At 45.0% G+C, this 22,813-nt stretch overlaps 2 protein-coding genes across 5 annotated transcripts in view; both read right to left on the reverse strand.

Annotated features, from left to right (window-relative positions):
- Positions 1-1,151: 1,151 nt before the first annotated feature.
- On the reverse strand, positions 1,152-13,044 carry LOC143292351 (uncharacterized). Of its 4 annotated transcripts, XR_013056642.1 has the most exons (6): positions 12,823-13,029; positions 11,816-11,996; positions 9,251-9,387; positions 5,107-5,203; positions 3,624-3,900; positions 1,152-3,586 (listed from the first exon to the last, which is right to left on the reverse strand). XR_013056642.1 is itself a non-coding variant. In XM_076602544.1 (5 exons), exons 2-5 carry the CDS (start codon positions 11,989-11,991, stop codon positions 3,807-3,809), a joined length of 504 nt encoding a protein of 167 aa, XP_076458659.1. In that variant the 5' UTR covers positions 12,823-13,044; the 3' UTR covers positions 1,152-3,806. The 4 variants fall into 4 exon arrangements, 3 of the variants coding, with proteins under 3 accessions (XP_076458659.1, XP_076458657.1, XP_076458658.1); XM_076602544.1 differs by having other exon boundaries at positions 1,152-3,900; positions 11,816-11,991; positions 12,823-13,044; XM_076602542.1 differs by having other exon boundaries at positions 1,152-3,900.
- A 2,715-nt stretch (positions 13,045-15,759) lies between these two features.
- LOC143292353 (uncharacterized) overlaps positions 15,760-22,813 on the reverse strand; it is a 10,101-nt gene continuing 3,047 nt past the window's right edge. The window contains exons 2-4 of the mRNA XM_076602546.1: positions 18,635-18,775; positions 16,498-16,716; positions 15,760-16,044 (exon numbers count right to left, since the gene is read on the reverse strand). Of these exons, the coding sequence (XP_076458661.1) occupies positions 15,987-16,044; positions 16,498-16,716; positions 18,635-18,762 (405 nt within the window). The 5' untranslated portion in view covers positions 18,763-18,775 and the 3' untranslated portion in view covers positions 15,760-15,986. The remainder of the gene's footprint in view (positions 16,045-16,497; positions 16,717-18,634; positions 18,776-22,813) is intronic.

Raw genomic sequence — 22,813 nt, forward strand, 5'->3', positions numbered from 1 at the left:
ACTTCACTGATTGGACCTGTCTTCCAGCTCTAGACACAGTCTATGACTTCACTGATTGGACCTGTCTTCCAGCACTAGACACAGTCTATGACTTCACTGATTGAACCTGTCTTCCAGCACTAGACACAGTCTATGACTTCACTGATTGGACCTGTCTTCCAGCACTAGACACAGTCTATGACTTCACTGATTGAACCTGTCTTCCAGCACTAGACACAGTCTATGACTTCACTGATTGGACCTGTCTTCCAGCTCCCAGCACTAGACACAGTCTATGACTTCACTGATTGGACCTGTCTTCCAACTTCCAGCACTAGACACAGTCTATGACTTCACTGATTGGACCTGTCTTCCAGCTCTAGACACAGTCTATGACTTCACTGATTGGACCTGTCTTCCAGCACTAGACACAGTCTATGACTTCACTGATTGGACCTGTCTTCCAGCTCTAGACACAGTCTATGACTTCACTGATTGGACCTGTCTTCCAGCACTAGACACAGTCTATGACTTCACTGATTGAACCTGTCTTCCAGCACTAGACACAGTCTATGACTTCACTGATTGGACCTGTCTTCCAACTTCCAGCACTAGACAGTCTATGACTTCACTGATTGGACCTGTCTTCCAGCACTAGACACAGTCTATGACTTCACTGATTGGACCTGTCTTCCAGCTCCCAGCACTAGACAGTCTATGACTTCACTGATTGGACCTGTCTTCCAGCTCCCAGCACTAGACAGTCTATGACTTCACTGATTGAACCTGTCTTCCAGCACTAGACACAGTCTATGACTTCACTGATTGGACCTGTCTTCCAGCACTAGACACAGTCTATGACTTCACTGATTGTACCTGTCTTCCAGCACTAGACAGTCTATGACTTCACTGTTCCGTAGCCGCAAAAGGCTATGGGACATTTATTTATTTATTTATTTATCTATTAAGACATCTTGCTATGGCGCATGTTCTTGAAGCTCGATGCACTTTAACATTTCAAACCTTGAATGATACAGTTCAGGACCAAGGCACATACGTATTTAAAACACTGACTGGGACTGAATGTGTGTCACAACCCATAAGGGGTTGCTCATGAACCCCCGCACCTTCCCACACTAACTAACACCCCGACAACACAAAACACAGACATGGATAATTCAGCTCAATTCTTTACTGTTGTGTACTTTGAATATCCTGGTCCAGACGCAGAAATTTAAACACTTAACTACAGCAACACTCTTTGGTTACACCATATCAGCATGACCACGACACAGTAAGCCCTAGTAACGGCAGCTCAGATCTACGCGAAAAAAAAAGTCATTTCACTTGAACCTAAATCAAGTTCGTCCGTTGAAGACCAGTGTCGCTGAACTGGCTTTAGTCACATGCCTGAACAATCGGAGAGGGTGAACGGGATGAGGGACTGTGGGTGAGGACGTTGGAAATATGTTGGGGAAAGGAGTGGGAGTGAGGGGGTTTGGAACGGACAGGGATGAAGGGGAATGATGACCACTGAAAAGGCGAATCCTGGAGACCCGTCTGGGTGGCAGTCAGGGGGAACCCACAGGAATAAGTCACAGGGAACAAATCTGTAACAAGACTCCCATGTCTCTGTAGACTATGCTCTAACACATTATGAAAGAGTACCCCTCCCCCTCCCTTTCCTTAAGCAATACACATTACGCTAAGTAGGCGAGTAAGTGGATATTGATGCAGTCGTTTCCACACCAAAAACTACCAATGCCAAATATACATGAACTGTTATGGTTTCTCCAATAAAGCGTTACGCCACACACAAACTGAAAGAGCCATTACAAGTAACCCTACATGGCAGTCAATATTTACCTTACTAGTTTCTCCAGAAACAAAACCCAATTAGGCAATGTTAAATCTCTGTATCACGATAAAAAAAATGTTTTGGAAAATCTATACAGTTTTCATTGTAAAGAAAATAAGTTTGAGACAATAACTCTAGCTGAATACATGTCAAAATAACACACTTAACACAACCTTATTAATTCCCCCCCAAAATATCTAGAAATAAAAGACTATTAATTTAAAAGATTTCCGTTAAAACAATCCCAAAATGCCAACAAATGTCACAAGTTACGACACTAACACCACGAGGACAAACTAACTATACAACTCCCCCCTCACCTGTCACCAGGAATCAGGCACACCACTGGCCCAGGAGAGAACACAGAACACAGATCCACACAGAGGCAGAAGGGGGTCACACAAGAATCGAACCCCATGACTGTCCAAGAGGGCACCCAACAGCTCGCTTGCTGGCTCGGCGACCCTTCTCCTTCCAAAGCTCGGCACCAAAGGCAAAGCAAGACCCTTCCTTCAAAACGACGTTAACTCCGAACTCATCTCAAGAGATCAAAATGAGAAGGAATACGGACATGACAGACACATCACAACAGATTCACGTGCTTCAGTTCGGAACAGAACTGAGCACACAAGAGAAGGATAGAGCAAAAAGGGGGAGAGAGAAGGAGGGAGGAAGGGAGAGGGGAAAGGGAGAGGAGGGGAAGGGAGAGGGGAGAGGGAAAGGAGGGGAGAGGAGGGGAAGGGAGACAAACACACGAACACGCGCACAAATGAATGCCACGAGCCGTGACAGTGCGTTCAACCAAATATCAACCAAACGTTATATGTGCCCGTAAAAAATGTTTTCCATGCATTCTAAGAAACAATTTTTCGGTATTAAGTCCATTTTCTGGTACTAAATACACTCCTTAAGAATAACAAGCGTGTGACACGCATTGCAAATAAACCGTCCGTTTATACTTTTTACGCAACGAGTGTTACGATCTAAGGTATAGTTCTTTAATTCGTCCAGGTATACTCTCTTTTCATCGCTAAAAATGATGTGTGATCGTCAATTCATTTCCACTTCATATGTGCTTTGTGACCGTGTACTATGGACAGGACGTGAACACACGTCGAGTAAAAGATTCATTAACGGATTGAAATGTATTATTTTTTCAGATGCAGTATAATATATTTCTACAGCTGCAGTATAATATTTTCAGGCAATGTACCATTTCTACGACTGCAGTATAGTATTTTCAGGCAATGTACCATTTCTACAACTGCAGTATAGTATTTTCAGGCAATGTACCATTTCTACGACTGCAGTATAGTATTTTCAGGCAATGTACCATTTCTACAACTGCAGTATAGTATTTTCAGGCAATGTACCATTTCTACAGCCGCAGTATAATATTTTCAGGCAATGTACCATTTCTATAACAGCAGTATAATATTTTCAGGCAATGTACCATTTCTATAACAGCAGTACAATATTTTCAGGCAATGTATTATTTCTTCAGCTGCAGTATAATATTTTCAGGCAATGTATTATTTCTTCAGCTGCAGTACAATATTTTCATGCAATGTACAGCAACCATTTGCAGCAGAACAAAAGTATACACAGAATAGGCTGCAAAAATTACAACGCAGCAAAAACCAAAAAAGGCAAAAAAGACAATACGTTAGCAAAATGAATGAAATGTCTTCAGGAGTAGACATTAACGAAAATACCCTTAATCATAAGCTAACTCTTCCCCAACCCTACCTCCCTTAATCATAAGCTAACTCTTCCCCAACCCTACCTCCCTTAATCATAAGCTAACTCTTCCCCAACCTTACCCCCCAAAACAGAAACACCCAACATCATGTACAGAAATGTCCAGAAGCTAAAATGTTGTTGAGGGGAGGTAAATCACAACGTTGGACAACAAGGAGCTGTCAAACTGTACACAGGAATGGGGCCCACCGCTTGTTATTGTTCAACTTCATTCGGGATTTTCTTCTTCGTCAAACACGTCGTCAAACATTTCATCGTCGTCATCCATCAAATCTTCTTCTTCCGACGATAAGTCGATGTCTCTGTAAACACACACACACACACACACACACACACACACACACACACACACACACACACACACACACAATAGAATAGAAAAATTATACTATATTGGTAGACAATATTCCATTTTCACAGCTGAACTTATAGCCGTACTTATGGCCTTAAATTATATTTCAGACATTCCGAAAACTGTCAATGAAATTCTATTATGTGTGGACTCGAAGTCAGTATTACAAGCTATAGAATCTCCAAATTCAAAGAAGCGAATTGAGATGACAATGGAAATAAAACATATTACTCACCAATTGACAAAACAGGGCATTAAAATAACTTTCTGTTGGGTACCTTCGCACTGTGGAATATCTTCAAATGAGTGGGTAGACCAAGCAGCTAGAAGAGCAGCACGTAATTTCGAAGGTGCAATACAACTTGACATCCAGTTAGATCTACATGAATTCATTAGTTGTATAGAAAATGTGTCTAGAAATCGATTTAAGAAATCACTAATAGATTGAAATAATCAATATTACCAATATTGTGTAAACACAAAGAATGCAGCTAATCCCAAACATTTTCTAAATTTGACACCAGCAGCACATTCAAGACAAATTACAAGTCTAATGTATAGAATTCGTTTTAATGCCTTTCGTACAAAATTTTCTAAAAACATAAAATGTATATGCGGTAAGCAAATAACTGTAAGTCATCTACTCATTCATTGTCCGAGCATAAGACAGTTAATTCCTGAAGATGCAGCTGATGACTTTTCTTCCAATATTTCATTAGCCACTGAAAAGATTTTGAATGATTATTCATTGCTTAGAATGTTTTCGGAAATTTTAAACTCCAGTCCAGTTGGTATCCTCCTTTGATGCGTAATAATTAATGTTGTTAGTTATATTTACATTGTTGTAGGTTAATACTTGTTGATATGCATTTTCATATTCTCCTTCCCATGACACCTCATTCAATACACACCACAGTCTCTTAAGACCATTTTCTTATAATATACTTTTCCTCTGATACATAACATGAATACTTTTTTACACTAATATTCACATGCATTCCCTTTCCTTTATCCACTTCTTTACTCCTTTCCGTCTAAAAACACTAAAAGTGAATAGACGTTAAACTGAAGATAAAGCACACAAAACTGAGTAGAGTGATGGACAGCATACAACGTGTGTGTGTGTGTGTGTGGACACAGTGTGCAGACAACTCACTGTGCAGAAAACAAGGTGTGGAGTTCTCCCCGAAGACAGTCATCGCCACAGTCCACAGCCATGATGGAGGTGTGGTTACACGCCCCGACACACGTGTCTGAAACACACCACACACTGTCTGAAACACACCACACAGTGTCTGAAACACACCACACTGTCTGAAACACACCACACACCTGTCTGAAACACACCACACTGTGTCTGAAACACACCACACAGTGTCTGAAACACACCACATATCGTCTGAAACACACCACACTGTGTCTGAAACACACCACATATCGTCTGAAACACACCACATATCGTCTGAAACACACCACGCACCTGTCTGAAACACACCACATACCTGTCTGAAACACACCACATACCTGTCTGAAACACACCACATATCGTCTGAAACACACCACATATCGTCTGAAACACACCACACACCTGTCTGAAACACACCAAATTGTCTGAAACACACCACACTGTCTGAAACACACCACACACCTGTCTGAAACACACCACACTGTGTCTGAAACACACCACACACCTGTCTGAAACACACCACACTGTGTCTGAAACACACCACACACCTGTCTGAAACACACCACACACCTGTCTGAAACACACCACATACCTTTCTGAAACACACCACACTGTGTCTGAAACACACCACACACCTGTCTCAAACACACCACATATCGTCTAAAACACACCACACACTGTCTGAAACACACTACACACTGTCTGAAACACACCACACACTGTCTGAAACACACTACACACCTGTCTGAAACACACTACACACTGTCTGAAACGCCCCCACAGTGTCTGAAACACCACAGTGTCTGAAACACACCACAGTGTCTGAAACACACCACACACCTGTCTGAAATACACCACACAGTGTCTGAAACACACCACACATTGTCTGAAACACCACACAGTCTGAAACACACCACACACTGTCTGAAACTGTCTGAAAACACACCACACACCTGTCTGAATCAACCACACTGTCTGAAACACACCACAAACCTGTCTGAAACACACCACACACCTGTCTGAAACACACCACAAACCTGTCTGAAACACACCACACACCTGTCTGAAACACACCACAAACTTGTCTGAAACACACCATGCAACCTGTCTGAAACACACCACATGTGTCTGAAACACACTACACATATGTATGAAACACACCACAGTGTCTGAAACACACCACACACTGTCTGAAACACACCACACACACCTGTCTGAAACACTACACAGTGTCTGAAATACACCACAGTGTCTGAAACACACCACACACTGTCTGAAATACACCACACACACCTGTCTGAAACACTACACAGTGTCTGAAGCACGCCACACACCTGTCTGAAACACACCACATACCTGTCTGAAACACACCACACTGTGTCTGAAACACACCACACACCTGTCTCAAACAGACCACATATCGTCTAAAACACACCACACACTGTCTGAAACACCACACTGTCTGAAACACACCGCACACCTGTCTGAAACACCACACTGTCTGAAACACACCACACACCTGTCTGAAACACACCACACACCTGTCTGAAACACCACACTGTCTGAAACACACCGCAAACCTGTCTGAAACACACCACACACCTGTCTGAAACACCACACACTGTCTGAAACACCACACACTGTCTGAAACACACCACAGTGTCTGAAACACACCACACACTGTCTGAAATACACCACACACACCTGTCTGAAACACTACACAGTGTCTGAAACACACCACACAGTGTCTGAAACACACCACAGTGTCTGAAGCACCACACAGTGTCTGAAGCACACCACACACACTGTCTGAAACACACCACACGTTGAAGTTCGACTGCACAGATTGATTCACTGCAATGTAGGTTGTATTGTCTCACACTACGGGTGTCCCAATAATGGATGTAGAACGGGAATGAGTTGAGGGTGTGGAAGAAAGAGAGAGTGGTGAAGGCAGTGACCGTTGAGGGTGTGGAAGAGAGAGAGAGTGGTGAAGGCAGTGACTGTTGAGGGTGTGGAAGAAAGAGAGAGTGGTGAAGGCAGCAAGGCAGTGACTGTTGAGGGTGTGGAAGAGAGAGAGTGATGAAGGCAGGAAGGCAGTGACTGTTGAGGGTGTGGAAGAGAGAGAGTGGTGAAGGCAGTGACCGTTGAGGGTGTGGAAGAAAGAGAGAGTGGTGAAGGCAGTGACCGTTGAGGGTGTGGAAGAAAGAGAGAGTGGTGAAGGCAGTGACCGTTGAGCGTGTGGAAGAGAGAGAGAGTGGTGAAGGCAGTGACTGTTGAGGGTGTGGAAGAAAGAGAGAGTGGTGAAGGCAGTGACCGTTGAGGGTGTGGAAGAGAGTGGTGAAGGCAGTGACTGTTGAGGGTGTGGAAGAGAGAGAGTGATGAAGGCAGTGACTGTTGAGGGTGTGGAAGAGAGTGGTGAAGGCAGTGACCGTTGAGGGTGTGGAAGAGAGAGAGAGTGGTGAAGGCAGTGACCGTTGAGGGTGTGGAAGAGAGTGGTGAAGGCAGTGACCGTTGAGGGTGTGGAAGAGAGAGAGAGTGATGAAGGCAGGAAGGCAGTGACCGTTGAGGGTGTGGAAGAAAGAGAGAGTGGTGAAGGCAGTGACCGTTGAGGGTGTGGAAGAGAGAGAGTGGTGAAGGCAGTGACCGTTGAGGGTGTGGAAGAGAGAGAGAGTGGTGAAGGCAGTGACCGTTGAGGGTGTGGAAGAGAGAGAGAGTGGTGAAGGCAGTGACCGTTGAGGGTGTGGAAGAGAGAAAGAGTGGTGAAGGCAGTGACCATTGAGGGTGTGGAAGAGAGAGAGAGTGGTGAAGGCAGGAAGGCAGTGACCGTTGAGGGTGTGGAAGAGAGAGAGAGTGGTGAAGGCAGTGACCGTTGAGGGTGTGGAAGAGAGTGGTGAAGGCAGTGACCGTTGAGGGTGTGGAAGAGAGTGGTGAAGGCAGTGACCGTTGAGGGTGTGGAAGAAAGAGAGAGTGGTGAAGGCAGTGACCGTTGAGGGTGTGGAAGAAAGAGAGTGATGAAGGCAGTGACCGTTGAGGGTGTGGAAGAGAGAGAGTGATGAAGGCAGTGACCGTTGAGGGTGTGGAAGAGAGAGAGTGATGAAGGCAGTGACCGTTGAGGGTGTGGAAGAGAGAGAGAGTGGTGAAGGCAGTGACCGTTGAGGGTGTGGAAGAGAGAGAGAGTGGTGAAGGCAGGAAGGCAGTGACTGTTGAGGGTGTGGAAGAGAGAGAGTGATGAAGGCAGTGACCGCTGAGGGTGTGGAAGAAAGAGAGTGATGAAGGCAGTGACCGTTGAGGGTGTGGAAGAGAGAGAGAGTGGTGAAGGCAGTGACCGTTGAGGGTGTGGAAGAGAGAGAGAGTGGTGAAGGCAGTGACTGTTGAGGGTGTGGAAGAGAGAGAGAGTGGTGAAGGCAGGAAGGCAGTGACTGTTGAGGGTGTGGAAGAGAGAGAGAGTGGTGAAGGCAGTGACTGTTGAGGGTGTGGAAGAGAGAGAGTGGTGAAGGCAGTGACCGTTGAGGGTGTGGAAGAGAGAGAGAGTGGTGAAGGCAGTGACCGCTGAGGGTGTGGAAGAAAGAGAGTGGTGAAGGCAGTGACCGTTGAGGGTGTGGAAGAGAGAGAGAGTGGTGAAGGCAGTGACTGTTGAGGGTGTGGAAGAAAGAGAGTGGTGAAGGCAGTGACCGTTGAGGGTGTGGAAGAAAGAGAGTGGTGAAGGCAGTGACCGTTGAGGGTGTGGAAGAAAGAGAGTGGTGAAGGCAGTGACCGTTGAGGGTGTGGAAGAGAGTGGTGAAGGCAGTGACCGTTGAGGGTGTGGAAGAAAGAGAGTGGTGAAGGCAGTGACCGTTGAGGGTGTGGAAGAGAGAGAGTGATGAAGGCAGTGACCGTTGAGGGTGTGGAAGAGAGTGGTGAAGGCAGTGACCGTTGAGGGTGTGGAAGAGAGAGAGAGTGGTGAAGGCAGTGACCGTTGAGGGTGTGGAAGAGAGTGGTGAAGGCAGTGACCGTTGAGGGTGTGGAAGAGAGAGTGATGAAGGCAGTGACCGTTGAGGGTGTGGAAGAGAGTGGTGAAGGCAGTGACCGTTGAGGGTGTGGAAGAGAGTGGTGAAGGCAGGAAGGCACTGACCGTTGAGGGTGTGGAAGTTGAGGCGGCACACTGCCTGACACTGGTGGAAGCTGGTCATGCAGAGCTGGAAACACGGCTGGAAGGCCTCCTCCTCCACATCAAAACACCCGGCCTGCAGGGAGCACACGTACCCGTGTCTGTGCCGGACAACAACAACAACAAACACACGTACCCGTGTCTGTGCCGGACAACAACAACAACAAACACACGTACCCGTGTCTGTGCCGGACAACAACAACAACAAACACACGTACCCGTGTCTGTGCCGGACAACAACAACAACAAACACACGTACCCGTGTCTGTGTCGGACAACAATAACAACAATAAACATGTACCGTGTTTGTGCGGGATAACAATAACAACAATTACAAACACGTTCAGCGCCAGGTTCACTTCAATAGCTGTCTTCTTTGTAACAAACTGTTCACTTCAATAGCTGTCTTCATTGTAGCAAACTGTTCACTTCAATAGCTGTCTTCATTGTAGCAAACTGTTCACTTCAATAGCTGTCTTCATTGTAGCAAACTGTTCACTTCAATAGCTGTCTTCATTGTAGCAAACTGTTCACTTCAATGGCTGTCTTCTTTGTAGCAAACTGTTCACTTCAATAGCTGTCTTCATTGTAGCAAACTGTTCACTTCAATAGCTGTCTTCTTTGTAGCAAACTGTTCACTTCAATAGCTGTCTTCATTGTATGTAGCAAACTGTTCACTTCAATAGCTGTCTTCATTGTAGCAAACTTTTCACTTCAATAGCTGTCTTTATTGTAGCAAACTGTTCACTTCAATAGCTGTCTTCATTGTAGCAAACTGTTCACTTCAATAGCTGTCTTTATTGTAGCAAACTGTTCACTTCAATAGCTGTCTTCATTGTAGCAAACTGTTCACTTCAATAGCTGTCTTCATTGTAGCAAACTGTTCGCTTCAATAGCTGTCTTAACTGTAGCAAAGTGTTCACTTCAATAGCTGTCTTCTTTGTAGCAAACTGTTCACTTCAATAGCTGTCTTTATTGTAGCAAACTGTTCACTTCAATAGCTGTCTTAACTGTAGCAAACTGTTCACTTCAATAGCTGTCTTCTTTGTAGCAAACTGTTCACTTCAATAGCTGTCTTAACTGTAGCAAACTGTTCACTTCAATAGCTGTCTTCATTGTAGCAAACTGTTCACTTCAATAGCTGTCTTAACTGTAGCAAACTGTTCACTTCAATAGCTGTCTTCATTGTAGCAAACTGTTCACTTCAATAGCTGTCTTCTTTGTAGCAAACTGTTCACTTCAATAGCTGTCTTAACTGTAGCAAACTGTTCACTTCAATAGCTGTCTTCATTGTAGCAAACTGTTCACTTCAATAGCTGTCTTCATTGTAGCAAAGTGTTCACTTCAATAGCTGTCTTCTTTGTAGCAAACTGTTCACTTCAATAGCTGTCTTCATTGTAGCAAACTGTTCACTTCAATAGCTGTCTTAACTGTAGCAAAGTGTTCACTTCAATAGCTGTCTTCTTTGTAGCAAACTGTTCACTTCAATAGCTGTCTTAACTGTAGCAAACTGTTCACTTCAATAGCTGTCTTCATTGTAGCAAACTGTTCACTTCAATAGCTGTCTTAACTGTAGCAAACTGTTCACTTCAATAGCTGTCTTCATTGTAGCAAACTGTTCACTTCAATAGCTGTCTTCTTTGTAGCAAACTGTTCACTTCAATAGCTGTCTTAACTGTAGCAAACTGTTCACTTCAATAGCTGTCTTCATTGTAGCAAACTTTTCACTTCAATAGCTGTCTTTATTGTAGCAAACTGTTCACTTCAATAGCTGTCTTCATTGTAGCAAACTGTTCACTTCAATAGCTGTCTTTATTGTAGCAAACTGTTCACTTCAATAGCTGTCTTCATTGTAGCAAACTGTTCACTTCAATAGCTGTCTTAACTGTAGCAAAGTGTTCACTTCAATAGCTGTCTTCTTTGTAGCAAACTGTTCACTTCAATAGCTGTCTTCATTGTAGCAAACTGTTCACTTCAATAGCTGTCTTCATTGTAGCAAACTGCATGATGCTTTCCTTTTGGTTGCTTTTTCTGCTGGTATTGTTGTTGTTGTCGTTATCGTAGTGGCTGCTGAAGGCAACAAATATACAGTATGCTTTTATAGCAAAGGCAAGAAACGTTATTTATGTATTTATTTATTTATTTATTTATTTATTTATATATGTATACTGTGTCTAACGGGTGCAAAGGTCGTTTAGAAAAAGCGTTGGAATTTCAGTCCGAGGTTTCTGGGTTTACAGGGCCTGTTGGGTGAAGCTGGATATTATTTGCGGACTACAAGGTCAACATATGTGAGGACCTGGTAGATCCTGATCGGGACTAGTACTCATGCAGATTATGCACGTTAAACATCTTGTGATCCATATCAGTGTCTGCTGGGTTTCGTCAACAAGAACATACCAAGCATGCACATCACCCAAATGGAGTATGGCTTCCAGTATGACGGGGTAGAAACGGTCAAACACGTGAAAGCCTACTCGTGCGTACACGTGAAATCTGCAGCCCACGACCGCAGAAGAGGTGTCTTACCTTTTGTATTCGATGCAAGCCAGTCCACACCGCAGTCCACGTTCTACTTCCGGTTGCTCCACATCCTGTTGTTCCGCTTCCAGTTGTTCCACTTCCTGTTCGTGTTGTTTGATATCGGAGGGCAGCGCCTGTGTGAGGCACACTCCAATCGCCAGCCACAGCAGGTCGGTCCTCATCTTCTCTGAGGAAAAACAACAAAGATACAAACCTTTTTTTCCCCTTAAAAAAAATTGTAACTGATGAACACAAAAAGTCAGTTTGTTCAAAATCAGACCAGAGTCTGATCAAAAACTGAACCGTGATAAAGCCTTGACTGATGTCAGAAACAATAAGTAATGCGGTTTTCTCAATCAACACGGAGTCGCTTAGAAAACTGCAAATGTTTCTGCACACTTACACGGGTTACAAGAAAAATAGCGCCGTTAAAGCCATTAAAACCAAACCCAAACAGCCAGTGACAGAGCGAGGAAGCAACCACAAGTCAAAGATGAAAGGAAAAGGGGAACCAGTATCAATCACAGAAATAGTGGAATCCTCTTCAAACCACCAACGTGCGGCTTCCTTCAAAGGGGACCAGGATCTTTCTGATCCTTCCTGACAAAAGACTGGAGAAAGACAAGGCCGCTCGTGACTTCCATGGGTGGTTGGAGGTGTTTGTGTACCGAAAAATAAATGTGTGTGTGTGTGTGTGTGTGTGTGTGTGTGTACATACGTAAACATACATGTATACGTACTCTTACTTGTAAACCTACATGTGAACACAACAGTACGTTTTTTGACAACTACGTTTTTCGCCACGCTGATCAGAACAGTAACAGAACACAACAGTACGTTTTTCGCCACGCTGATCAGAACAGTAACAGAACACAACAGTACATTTTTCGCCACGCTGATCAGAACAGTAACAGAACACAACTGTACGTTTTTCGCCACGCTGATCAGAACAGTAACAGAACACAACAGTACATTTTTCGCCACGCTGATCAGAACAAAAGCCATCAACTCACCGTTTACACTTTGAAAGGAATGTTTGGAATGTCTGCAACACGATACGTCGCCCCTCCCGTTCTGGTCTGAGACTGAAGGAGACTGTGGGGAGACTGAGGACACACTGTTGGTTCACCCGCTGCCCGCCCCTTTGATGACGTCACCAGCACAGCGTTTTCACTTCACTGGATTCGTCACTGAAACACTCCCCTCGGAGTTCAGTCAGGGAGCTGGCTTTGGTCTGTTGTTGTTTACACTGCACCCCACGCCTAATATAGATTGCACTCCCTTTATTCACTTGGAATGTTTTCCAAAAATGTGTGCTGTAACTTGCTTACTTTTAAACGAAGAAAACTGTTGTGGGGGTTATATTTTGGGGCTGCATCACTCTATTCCATGTCTCTGGGTGTTATATTTTGGGGCTGCATCACTCTATTCCATGTCTCTGGGTGTTATATTTTGGGGCTGTATCACTCTATTCCATGTCTCTGGGTGTTATATTTTGGGGCTGTATCACTCTATTCCATGTCTCTGGGTGTTATATTTTGGGGCTGTATCACTCTATTCCATGTCTCTGGGTGTTATATTTTGGGGCTGTATCACTCTATTCCATGTCTCTGTGTGTTATATTTTGGGGCTGTATCACTCTATTCCATGTCTCTGTGTGTTATATTTTGGGGTTACATCACTCTATTCCATGTCTCTGTGTGTTATATTTTGGGGTTACATCACTCTATTCCATGTCTCTGTGTGTTATATTTTGGGGCTGTATCACTCTATTCCATGTCTCTGGGTGTTATATTTTGGGGCTCATCACTCTATTCCATGTCTCTGTGTGTTATATTTTGGGGCTGTATCACTCTATTCCATGTCTCTGTGTGTTATATTTTGGGGCTGTATCACTCTATTCCATGTCTCTGTGTGTTATATTTTGGGGCTGTATCACTCTATTCCATGTCTCTGGGTGTTATATTTTGGGGCTGTATCACTCTATTCCATGTGTCTGGGTGTTATATTTTGGGGCTCATCACTCTATTCCATGTCTCTGTGTGTTATATTTTGGGGATGTATCACTCTATTCCATGTCTCTGGGTGTTATATTTTGGGGCTCATCACTCTATTCCATGTCTCTGTGTGTTATATTTTGGGGCTGTATCACTCTATTCCATGTCTCTGGGTGTTATATTTTGGGGCTGTATCACTCTATTCCATGTCTCTGGGTGTTATATTTTGGGGCTCATCACTCTATTCCATGTCTCTGTGTGTTATATTTTGGGGCTGTATCACTCTATTCCATGTCTCTGGGTGTTATATTTTGGGGCTCATCACTCTATTCCATGTCTCTGGGTGTTATATTTTGGGGCTCATCACTCTATTCCATGTCCGTGAAATTTTGAGACCAGAAGTACAGTCCCAAAATGTCTCCCAGTGGAACCACACACTGTTCGTGTTCAGTTAACCTGGTATTGTTGGTGAATGATCGCTGGAGTGGAGGAGACAGCAGCCAACATTGACTCATCATGAAATCAGTCTGGATCTGTTGTGTGTTGGGTACTGCCCTCCAAATACCTACACCCTGTTTCATTTTGTTTTTCATCAGTAATACACTAACTTGTACATTCTAATTAATTTGATAAAACTTGAGAAGATGTGAAGTCATTTCAAGGCGCCAGCTCCTTTCCTTCTGCAGTAATGTCAGGCCTTCCCCACAACAATTCCGTGGAGTCAAATTGGGGGTGGGGTCATTCTTGGGCATCACACCGCCACAGACTGATTGTCGTTATTATCCTCTCCATCTGACATTTCCCTGCAGCAGCCAGCGCTGTGTCCCCTCTGATGCCAGCTCATTAGCCCTGCAAACGGTCGGCACAATCACGCCGAACAACTGGGTGAGTTGGTTTTTTTCACAACTGAGCAACTTGTTCAACGATTTAACGACCCAGAAAATTGGCTGTGTAATGGCACCATGAGCTGTTGACGACTGGCTAAAATGTCTTGTGTATTTGTGGAGACAGAGAAAGAGGGAGAGTGGGGTGGGGTTTTCTGCATCAAATGCCATAATTAAAAGCAATTCGGTTGTGTTATGACTGAAGCAATGCGGAAGGTCTTGGAGTCAACATGCTTTCTTGGAATATTGAAGTAACTAATCGATGATTCCGAACCAATTTGTAGAATGAGAAACTCTGTGGCATTGCTGAGAAAAGGTGGGGTTTTTTCTAATGAAGGTACTGAAACGATTTTCTTCCTTCCTTGCTTCATCCATTCCTTCCTTCCTTCCTTTATTAATTAATTCATTCATCTATTCTTTCCTTTCTTCCTTCTTTCCCCCCTCCTTCCTTCCTTCCTTCCTTCATTACTTAATTCATTCATCTATTCTTTCCTTCTTTCCTTTCTTCCTTCTTTCCCCCCTCCTTCCTTCCTTCCTTCCTTCATTACTTAATTCATTCATCTATTCTTTCCTTCTTTCCTTCCTTCCTTCTTTCCTTCCTTCCTTCCTTCATTACTTAATCAATTAATTAATTCATCTGTTCTTTCCTTCCTTCCTTCCTTCATTTATTAATTAATTCATTCATCTGTTCTTTCCTTGTTTTCTCTTCCTTTCTTCTGTTCCCGTCACTCTTTCCTATCTCCCTTCTCTGTGGGGAAGTTCACGTTTTCTTCAAGTCTTTCTCTTCGTGTGTCAAATGGATCCAAATGTTTCTTTTTAGTTTAGTTTTCCTGCAAGTTGCAAAAATTGTCTAAACGACATATCTAAGATGAAAATCAAGAACACGTGAAATGTTGTTTCCAAAACACCAGTGGAAGTCTGAGGTGCGCGCTCGTGCCGATTTCCAAGAGAGAAGGATAAGGGAGGGGAAAGGACTACCGCATACAGATGGGACAAGGGAGATAAAGGTGACAGGACACGAACAATACAATAGATTAGTCAGCAGACTGGAACAGTTACACACACGACATGAAAGCAAGAGTCACAGGATGACTCATTTTATTGATGACTGTCAGTCACTCGGGACTTGTCCATTGTTTGCACAGACACATCACAGACATGCACAGGTGGACAGGAAAAAACTGCGGCACGTGAAGCTCGTGTCAATGTGGTGTGTGGTGGGGGTGAAGGACAGAGCTGGAAGGAGGGGACAGGCTGATGAAGAACAGGTGATTCATCCAACCACAGGTGTTCCTTTCAGCGTGTCTCCTGTCTGTCTACCGTCACTGCAATTCTGGGTATCGTTGGCACCACCCTGCAAAAAAGACAAAAAGTGTCAACATCAAGCTTGGCATCACCCTGAAAAAAAAAGAAAACGTAAAAAGTGTCAACATTAACGATATTAAAGTTCACAAAAATAAATGTTCTCACTCGCATGCACATGCACATGTACACGCACACTCGAATGCACGCACTTGCGCGCGCGCGCGCGCGCGCACACACACACACACACACACACACACACCCTACTACCCTCAACACACATCCACACCCCCTCCCAACACACACACACACAGCACACCTCGCACTCCTCCCCCCACGCCCCCCACCCCCACCCTCACTCACCCCCCTCCCCACCACACACACCTCTCCCTCCTACCCCCTACCCCACCCCCACGCACCCCCCTCACCCCCCACCCCACCCCACCCCACCCCCACACACACACCCATCCACCCCCCATCCACCCCCTTACACACCAAAACTCACAACTTTTTTCGGGCGACTTTAAATACACGAACGGCGCATCTGTGTCGACATCGCCACTTCTTCTTTCCTGTCCGCCGCAAACACTGGCGACTGCAGGGCGAGTAGCTTTTCCAAAAGCTGTCCGCGCACAGGGCTAGACAGGGCCGCGACTGTTCCCAGCAGGACAGGAAGCACGGGAACCAATCTTGTCGCAGACCCTGGCACCGCCTGACGACACACCTGGGACAGGACAGGACAGGTGCTGGACACTGCAGTGTGGAAGGAGATGGGTCATGTGGGTTGGGTGGGTTTTGTTGGGTTGGGTTGTGTTACGTTGGGTGGGTTGGGTGGGTTTTGTTGGGTTGGGTTGTGTTACGTTGGGTGGGTTGGGTGGGTTTTGTTGGGTTGGGTCGCGTCTCGTAATGTCGTATTTTACAATATTATACAATACTTTTTTTAAAAATTTATATTAAATAAATAAAAATAAAGTATTGCATTGCATTGCATTCAATTGTATTGTATTGTATTGTATTGCATTGTATTGCATTGCATTGTATTGTTGTCACAACATATTTATCTGTGTGAGATCCGAGCTGCTCTCTGGGGTGCTCTCCTCAGGCCAACACACTATCAACATCCAGCAGGAACAGAGAGGTCTGGCCACCAGTACAGGCCAACACACTATCAACATCCAGCAGGAACACAGATGTCTGGCAATCCAGTGACTACAGTCCCGAGGGCACTTCGGGGCCCAGCGCACAGAACAGTCCGGGAGACAACGTCGTGACTACCCACGAGACAGTGACGTTCAATACTCTCGTGAAAGGCCCAGCACATACCGCCAGCACCAGCGAGGTCAGAGGCAAGAGGGGAACAACTCATACATCAGCAGGCTGCCAGGTGACAGGTCATGTTCTGGAGTTAAAGGTTAAAACCTTTAAATCTCCCTTCGCCTTTCACGTCCAGTGTGTCCAGGGCTGGGCACAGCAAGGCGGGGCCCAGCCCCCTTCCGCCCTTCCTTCCACAAAGGAAGTCAGGAATTCATCCATGAGGAAAATGGGAGCAAAGCCTTTTCCCAGGACACCATGCCGAAACGGGTCCTCAAACTGACCATTCGTTACCACTGGACCAAACGTCCAACACCTCACCAATGACCACTGGTCACCAGTGCATCAGTCCAACGCCTCACCAATGACCACTGGTCACCAGTGCATCAGACGTCCAACGCCTCACCAATGACCACTGGTCACCAGTGCATCAGAAGTCCAACGCCTCACCAATGACCACTGGTCACCAGTGCATCAGAAGTCCAACGCCTCACCAATGACCACTGGTCACCAGTGCATCAGAAGTCCAATGCCTCACCAATGACCACTGGTCACCAGTGCATCAGTCATCCAACGCCTCACCAATGACCACTGGTCACCAGTGCATCAGTCATCCAACGCCTCACCAATGACCACTGGTCACCAGTGCATCAGTCATCCAACGCCTCACCAATGACCACTGGTCACCAGTGCATCAGTCATCCAACGCCTCACCACGTGTGACCAGGTTCCTCCTTCACCCCAGGGAGAGAAAGAACACAAGTTGTCAGGTTTTCCAGGACTTCGCCGCGCGTTTCCTTGAACACAGCTGTGGTAGTGGTGAATGGTTTTCTGCTGATACACTTCCCATTTCCTTCTGCCTCTCTCTCTGCCTGTGTGTGTGTGTCTGTGTGTGTGCTTGTGTATTTATGTGTGTGTGTGTGTGTGTGTGTGTGTGAGTGACACACAGAAGTACATTAAATACATGTGATTGTTTTTAATGTGGACGAACAGCAACAGGCTGACAGGCCAACAAGGAAATGTCAGTGTTTTCAAACAGACAAGAAAATGAAAGCAAAAGCAAGGTATGAAAGAAAGGGATACAACAAATAATAAGTAAACAAGGCCAAAGCTTTCATGTCTCGTACTTATTTAAAAAAAAAATTATATATAAAGGGTAAAAGGCACTCTCTCCACATTCTTTTCTGAAGAAAAAACCTGTCACTCAGCTGCTAAACAGGGCCAAACAGTAAGTACATAACTGGAAAAGAGAAGGTAAAACGACATGACCCAGCAGCCAAGGCCGGCAACAGGACTTCACAACAGCATTCACATTCACCACCAGCACTGACTGTTTCCTCAGGGACTCCCAATCCCGGCATGCCTCCTTACATGCCGCCTGCAGGAGGTCACCGTTACGTGAGCTGTGTGACGTCACGCTCAGCGTCAGCAACAGCAAGATGGCCACTTCCAACGCCATTCATTTGGCTTCACTGCAAGAAGAGAATTTTTTTTTTTAAGTATTACGACACTCTGCGATGCCTGGAAATTTCTGACATCATTGTTATGAAGATCTGTGACGTCAGGCTTGTCAGAGAATGTGTCATTCTTATTACAGTGTGGTACGTCACAGTTGTTAGGACACTGTGCGATGTTGGTGTTGTTTTGATAACATATGACGTCAGAGTTATGACCAATCTGTGACGTCATAGTTGTGTCAATGTGTACGTCAGAGTTGTTATGACAATGTGTGACGTCAGTGCTGTCGTGACAATGTGTAATGTCCGTGCCTTCTTGACAATGTATGACGTTACGTCATTGTGATGTTAGTGCCTGTTATGACCATGCGTTAGAGTTATGACAATGTGTGACAATGTGTGAGAGTTGTTATGACAATGTGTGACGTCATTGTTCTCATGACAATATGTAATGTGTGTGACGTCAGTGTTGTGATGGAACTATATGACGTCAGTGTTATGACAACATGTGACGTCAATGCTGTTATGACAATATTGTGTTGGACACTGGACATTGTGACACGTCTCAACACGAGGCGTGCTGAACACCACTTTTTTTTTTCTTTTTTTTTGCTGCCCCTTCATCTGCACCATTTCAGTAGCATTGCTCCCACGCCGCTCATTTAGATTCCCCCATACACGGCCACACCCGGGTTCATCCGTCAGTTTCAGCGTCGGCAGTCCGCAGGGTACCATCGATGTTAGGTCGCCAGGAGGCCACACACTAGAGGAGATCCTGCACTGCTGCTGAGACACTTCGGTGGTATTCAGTTGTGCCTGTTCTGATTCAACGTACTTAGGACACCACCTGCTAAGCCCCCTACTAACGGCAATAATGGCTTAGTCGCGGAGCCAGAGTGAGCGTCTCTCCCAGAGTGGAGACCGCCACCAAGTCCCTCAAACAACAGTCCCCCATGAATCTGCCGACACCGAAGACATTGACAGGACTCACCCCATGCACAGAAGAGGAGGGGTATCGAAACTGAGGTCACCATGAGAGCAGGGCATGAAAGGCCACAGACTTTGAGACTGTTTTGTTGATATTGATGATGATGAAGGAGGAGGAGGATGACGATGACGATGTTGCTATGGAGGTCCATTTTGGTTTGGGACTGCGTGACAAGGCTGTACTCTACGCTTCCTGTCATAATGATATCCTCCGCTGGGATTCGAACCCGCGTCCTTCCAGCCGTCAGTCCGCGACGCAAAGCACTTCGCCACTGCGGCTGGTAAGAACACTGGTTATTGTCAACACTAGGTGCTATGATCACTGGTTATTGTCAACACTAGGTGCTGTGATCACTGGTTATTGTCAACACTAGGTGCTGTGAACACTGGTTATTGTCAACACTAGGTGCTGTGATCACTAGTTATTGTCAACACTAGGTGCTGTGAACACTGGTTATTGTCAACACTAGGTGCTGTGATCACTAGTTATTGTCAACACTAGGTGCTGTGAACACTGGTTATTGTCAACACTAGGTGCTGTGAACACTGGTTATTGTCAACACTAGGTGCTGTGATCACTGGTTATTGTCAACACTAGGTGCTGTGATCACTAGTTATTGTCAACACTAGGTGCTGTGAACACTAGATATTGTGAATGTTTGGTGCTGTGAACACTAGATATTGTCAACACTAGGTGTTGTGAACACTAGTTATTGTCAACACTAGGTGCTGTGATCACTAGTTATTGTCAACACTAGGTGCTGTGAACACTAGATATTGTACGCTAGATGCGTGAACACTAGATATTGTGAACGCTAGGTGCTGTGATCACTAGTTATTGTCAACACTAGGTGCTGTGAACACTAGATATTGTACGCTAGATGCTGTGAACACTAGATATTGTCAACACTAGGTGCTGTGAACACTCGATATTGTCAACACTAGGTGCTGTGAACACTAGATATTGTCAACAGTAGGTGCTGTGAACACTAGATATTGTCAACACTAGGTGCTGTGAACACTAGTTATTGTAAACGCTTGGTGCTGTGAACACTAGTTATTGTGAACACTGGGTGCTGTGAACACTAGATATTGTCAACACTATGTGAACACTAGACATTGTGAACGCTAGGTGCTGTGAACACTGGATATTGTGAACGCTTGGTGCTGTGAGCGCTAAGTATTGTGAACGCTAGGTGTTGTGAACACTGGATATTGTGAACGCTTGGTGCTGTGAGCACTAAGTATTGTGAACGCTAGGTGTTGTGAACGCTTGGTTCTGTGAACACTATGTATTGTGAACGCTTGGTGCTGTGAGCACTATGTATTGTGAACACTTGGTGCTGTGAACACTATGTATTGTGAACGCTTGGTGCTGTGAGCACTATGTATTGTGAACGCTTGGTGCTGTGAGCACTATGTATTGTGAACGCTAGGTGTTGTGAACGCTTGGTGCTGTGAGCACTATGTATTGTGAACGCTTGGTGCTGTGAACACTATGTATTGTGAACGCTAGGTGCTGTGAACACTATGTATTGTGAACGCTAGGTGTTGTGAACGCTTGGTGCTGTGAACACTAAGTATTGTGAACGCTTGATGCTGTGAACACTAAGTATTGTGAACGCTAGGTGTTGTGAACGCTTGATGCTGTGAGCACTAAGTATTGTAAACGCTAGGTGTTGTGAACGCTTGGTGCTGTGAACACTGGGTGCTGTGAACACTGGGTGCTGTGAACACTACATATTGTGAACGCTAGGAGTTGTGAACGCTATTTGGGATGAACGCCAGGTATTGTGAACGCTAAGTGTTGTGAACATTAGTTATTGTGAACGCTAGGTGTTGTGAACACTATTTATCGTGAACGCTAGGTGCTGTGAACGGTTGTTATTGTGAACACTAGGTGCTGTGAACGGTTGTTATTGTGAACACTAGGTGCTGTGAACGGTTGTTATTGTGCACACTAGGAGCTGTGTACACTAGTTATTATGAACGCTAGGTGCTGTGTACACTAGTTACTGTGAACGTAGGTGCTGTGTACACTAGTTTCTGTGAACTCTAGGTGCTGTGAACGCTAGTTATTATGAACGCTAGGTGCTGTGAACACTAGGTGCCGTGAACACTAGTTATCATGAACACCCCCAGAAGTACGTTCAAAAAGTGATGAATTGTTCAGCCCGCCTGGTCTTCAAGGCACGTGAGCACATCTCCCCCCTCCAGTTGTTATGAGTAGTTTGTCCATTCTGTGTGTCTGCGATTGGTGGAGAGAGGAATGGGGCTGTATCAGTATGAATGCCTGTGTGTGTGTGTGTGTGTGTGTGTGTGACCTGTTTATACTGTGATGCGTTTTGGCAAATGAATGTTATGGAGTGTATCTGCATCAATGTATGTATGTGTAATTGTAATTGTAAACTCTCTGGGCTCTCCAGTGATAGGGCGTCCAAATATTCATTATTAACATCATTATTACTATCTGTGGCAAACAGTAGGCAGTGTGAACACAAGTCTTGGGGAACAACAGTTATCATAAACACTACCTGCGGTCAATACCATCTGTGGCCAGCACTTCACCTGACAACACGAGGTGTGACTGACATTTACAGGTGTGGTGAAGGTTTCACCAGGTGTGACTGACATTTACAGGTGTGGTGTGACATTTACAGGTGTGGTGAACATTTCACCAGGTGTCACTGACATTTACAGGTGTGGTGAACATTTCACCAGGTGTGACTGACATTTACAGGTGTGGTGAACATTTCACCAGGTGTCACTGACATTTACAGGTGTGGTGAACATTTCACCAGGTGTGACTGACATTTACAGGTGTGGTGAACATTTCACCAGGTGTGACTGACATTTACAGGTGTGGTAAACATTTCACCAGGTGTGACTGACATTTACAGGTGTGGTGAACATTTCACCAGGTGTCACTGACATTTACAGGTGTGGTGAACATTTCACCAGGTGTGACTGACATTTACAGGTGTGGTGAACATTTCACCAGGTGTCACTGACATTTACAGGTGTGGTGAACATTTCACTAGGTGTGACTGACATTTACAGGTGTGG

The sequence above is a fragment of the Babylonia areolata genome, chromosome 18 (assembly GCF_041734735.1).
Source record: "Babylonia areolata isolate BAREFJ2019XMU chromosome 18, ASM4173473v1, whole genome shotgun sequence".
Taxonomy (NCBI): domain Eukaryota; kingdom Metazoa; phylum Mollusca; class Gastropoda; order Neogastropoda; family Buccinidae; genus Babylonia; species Babylonia areolata.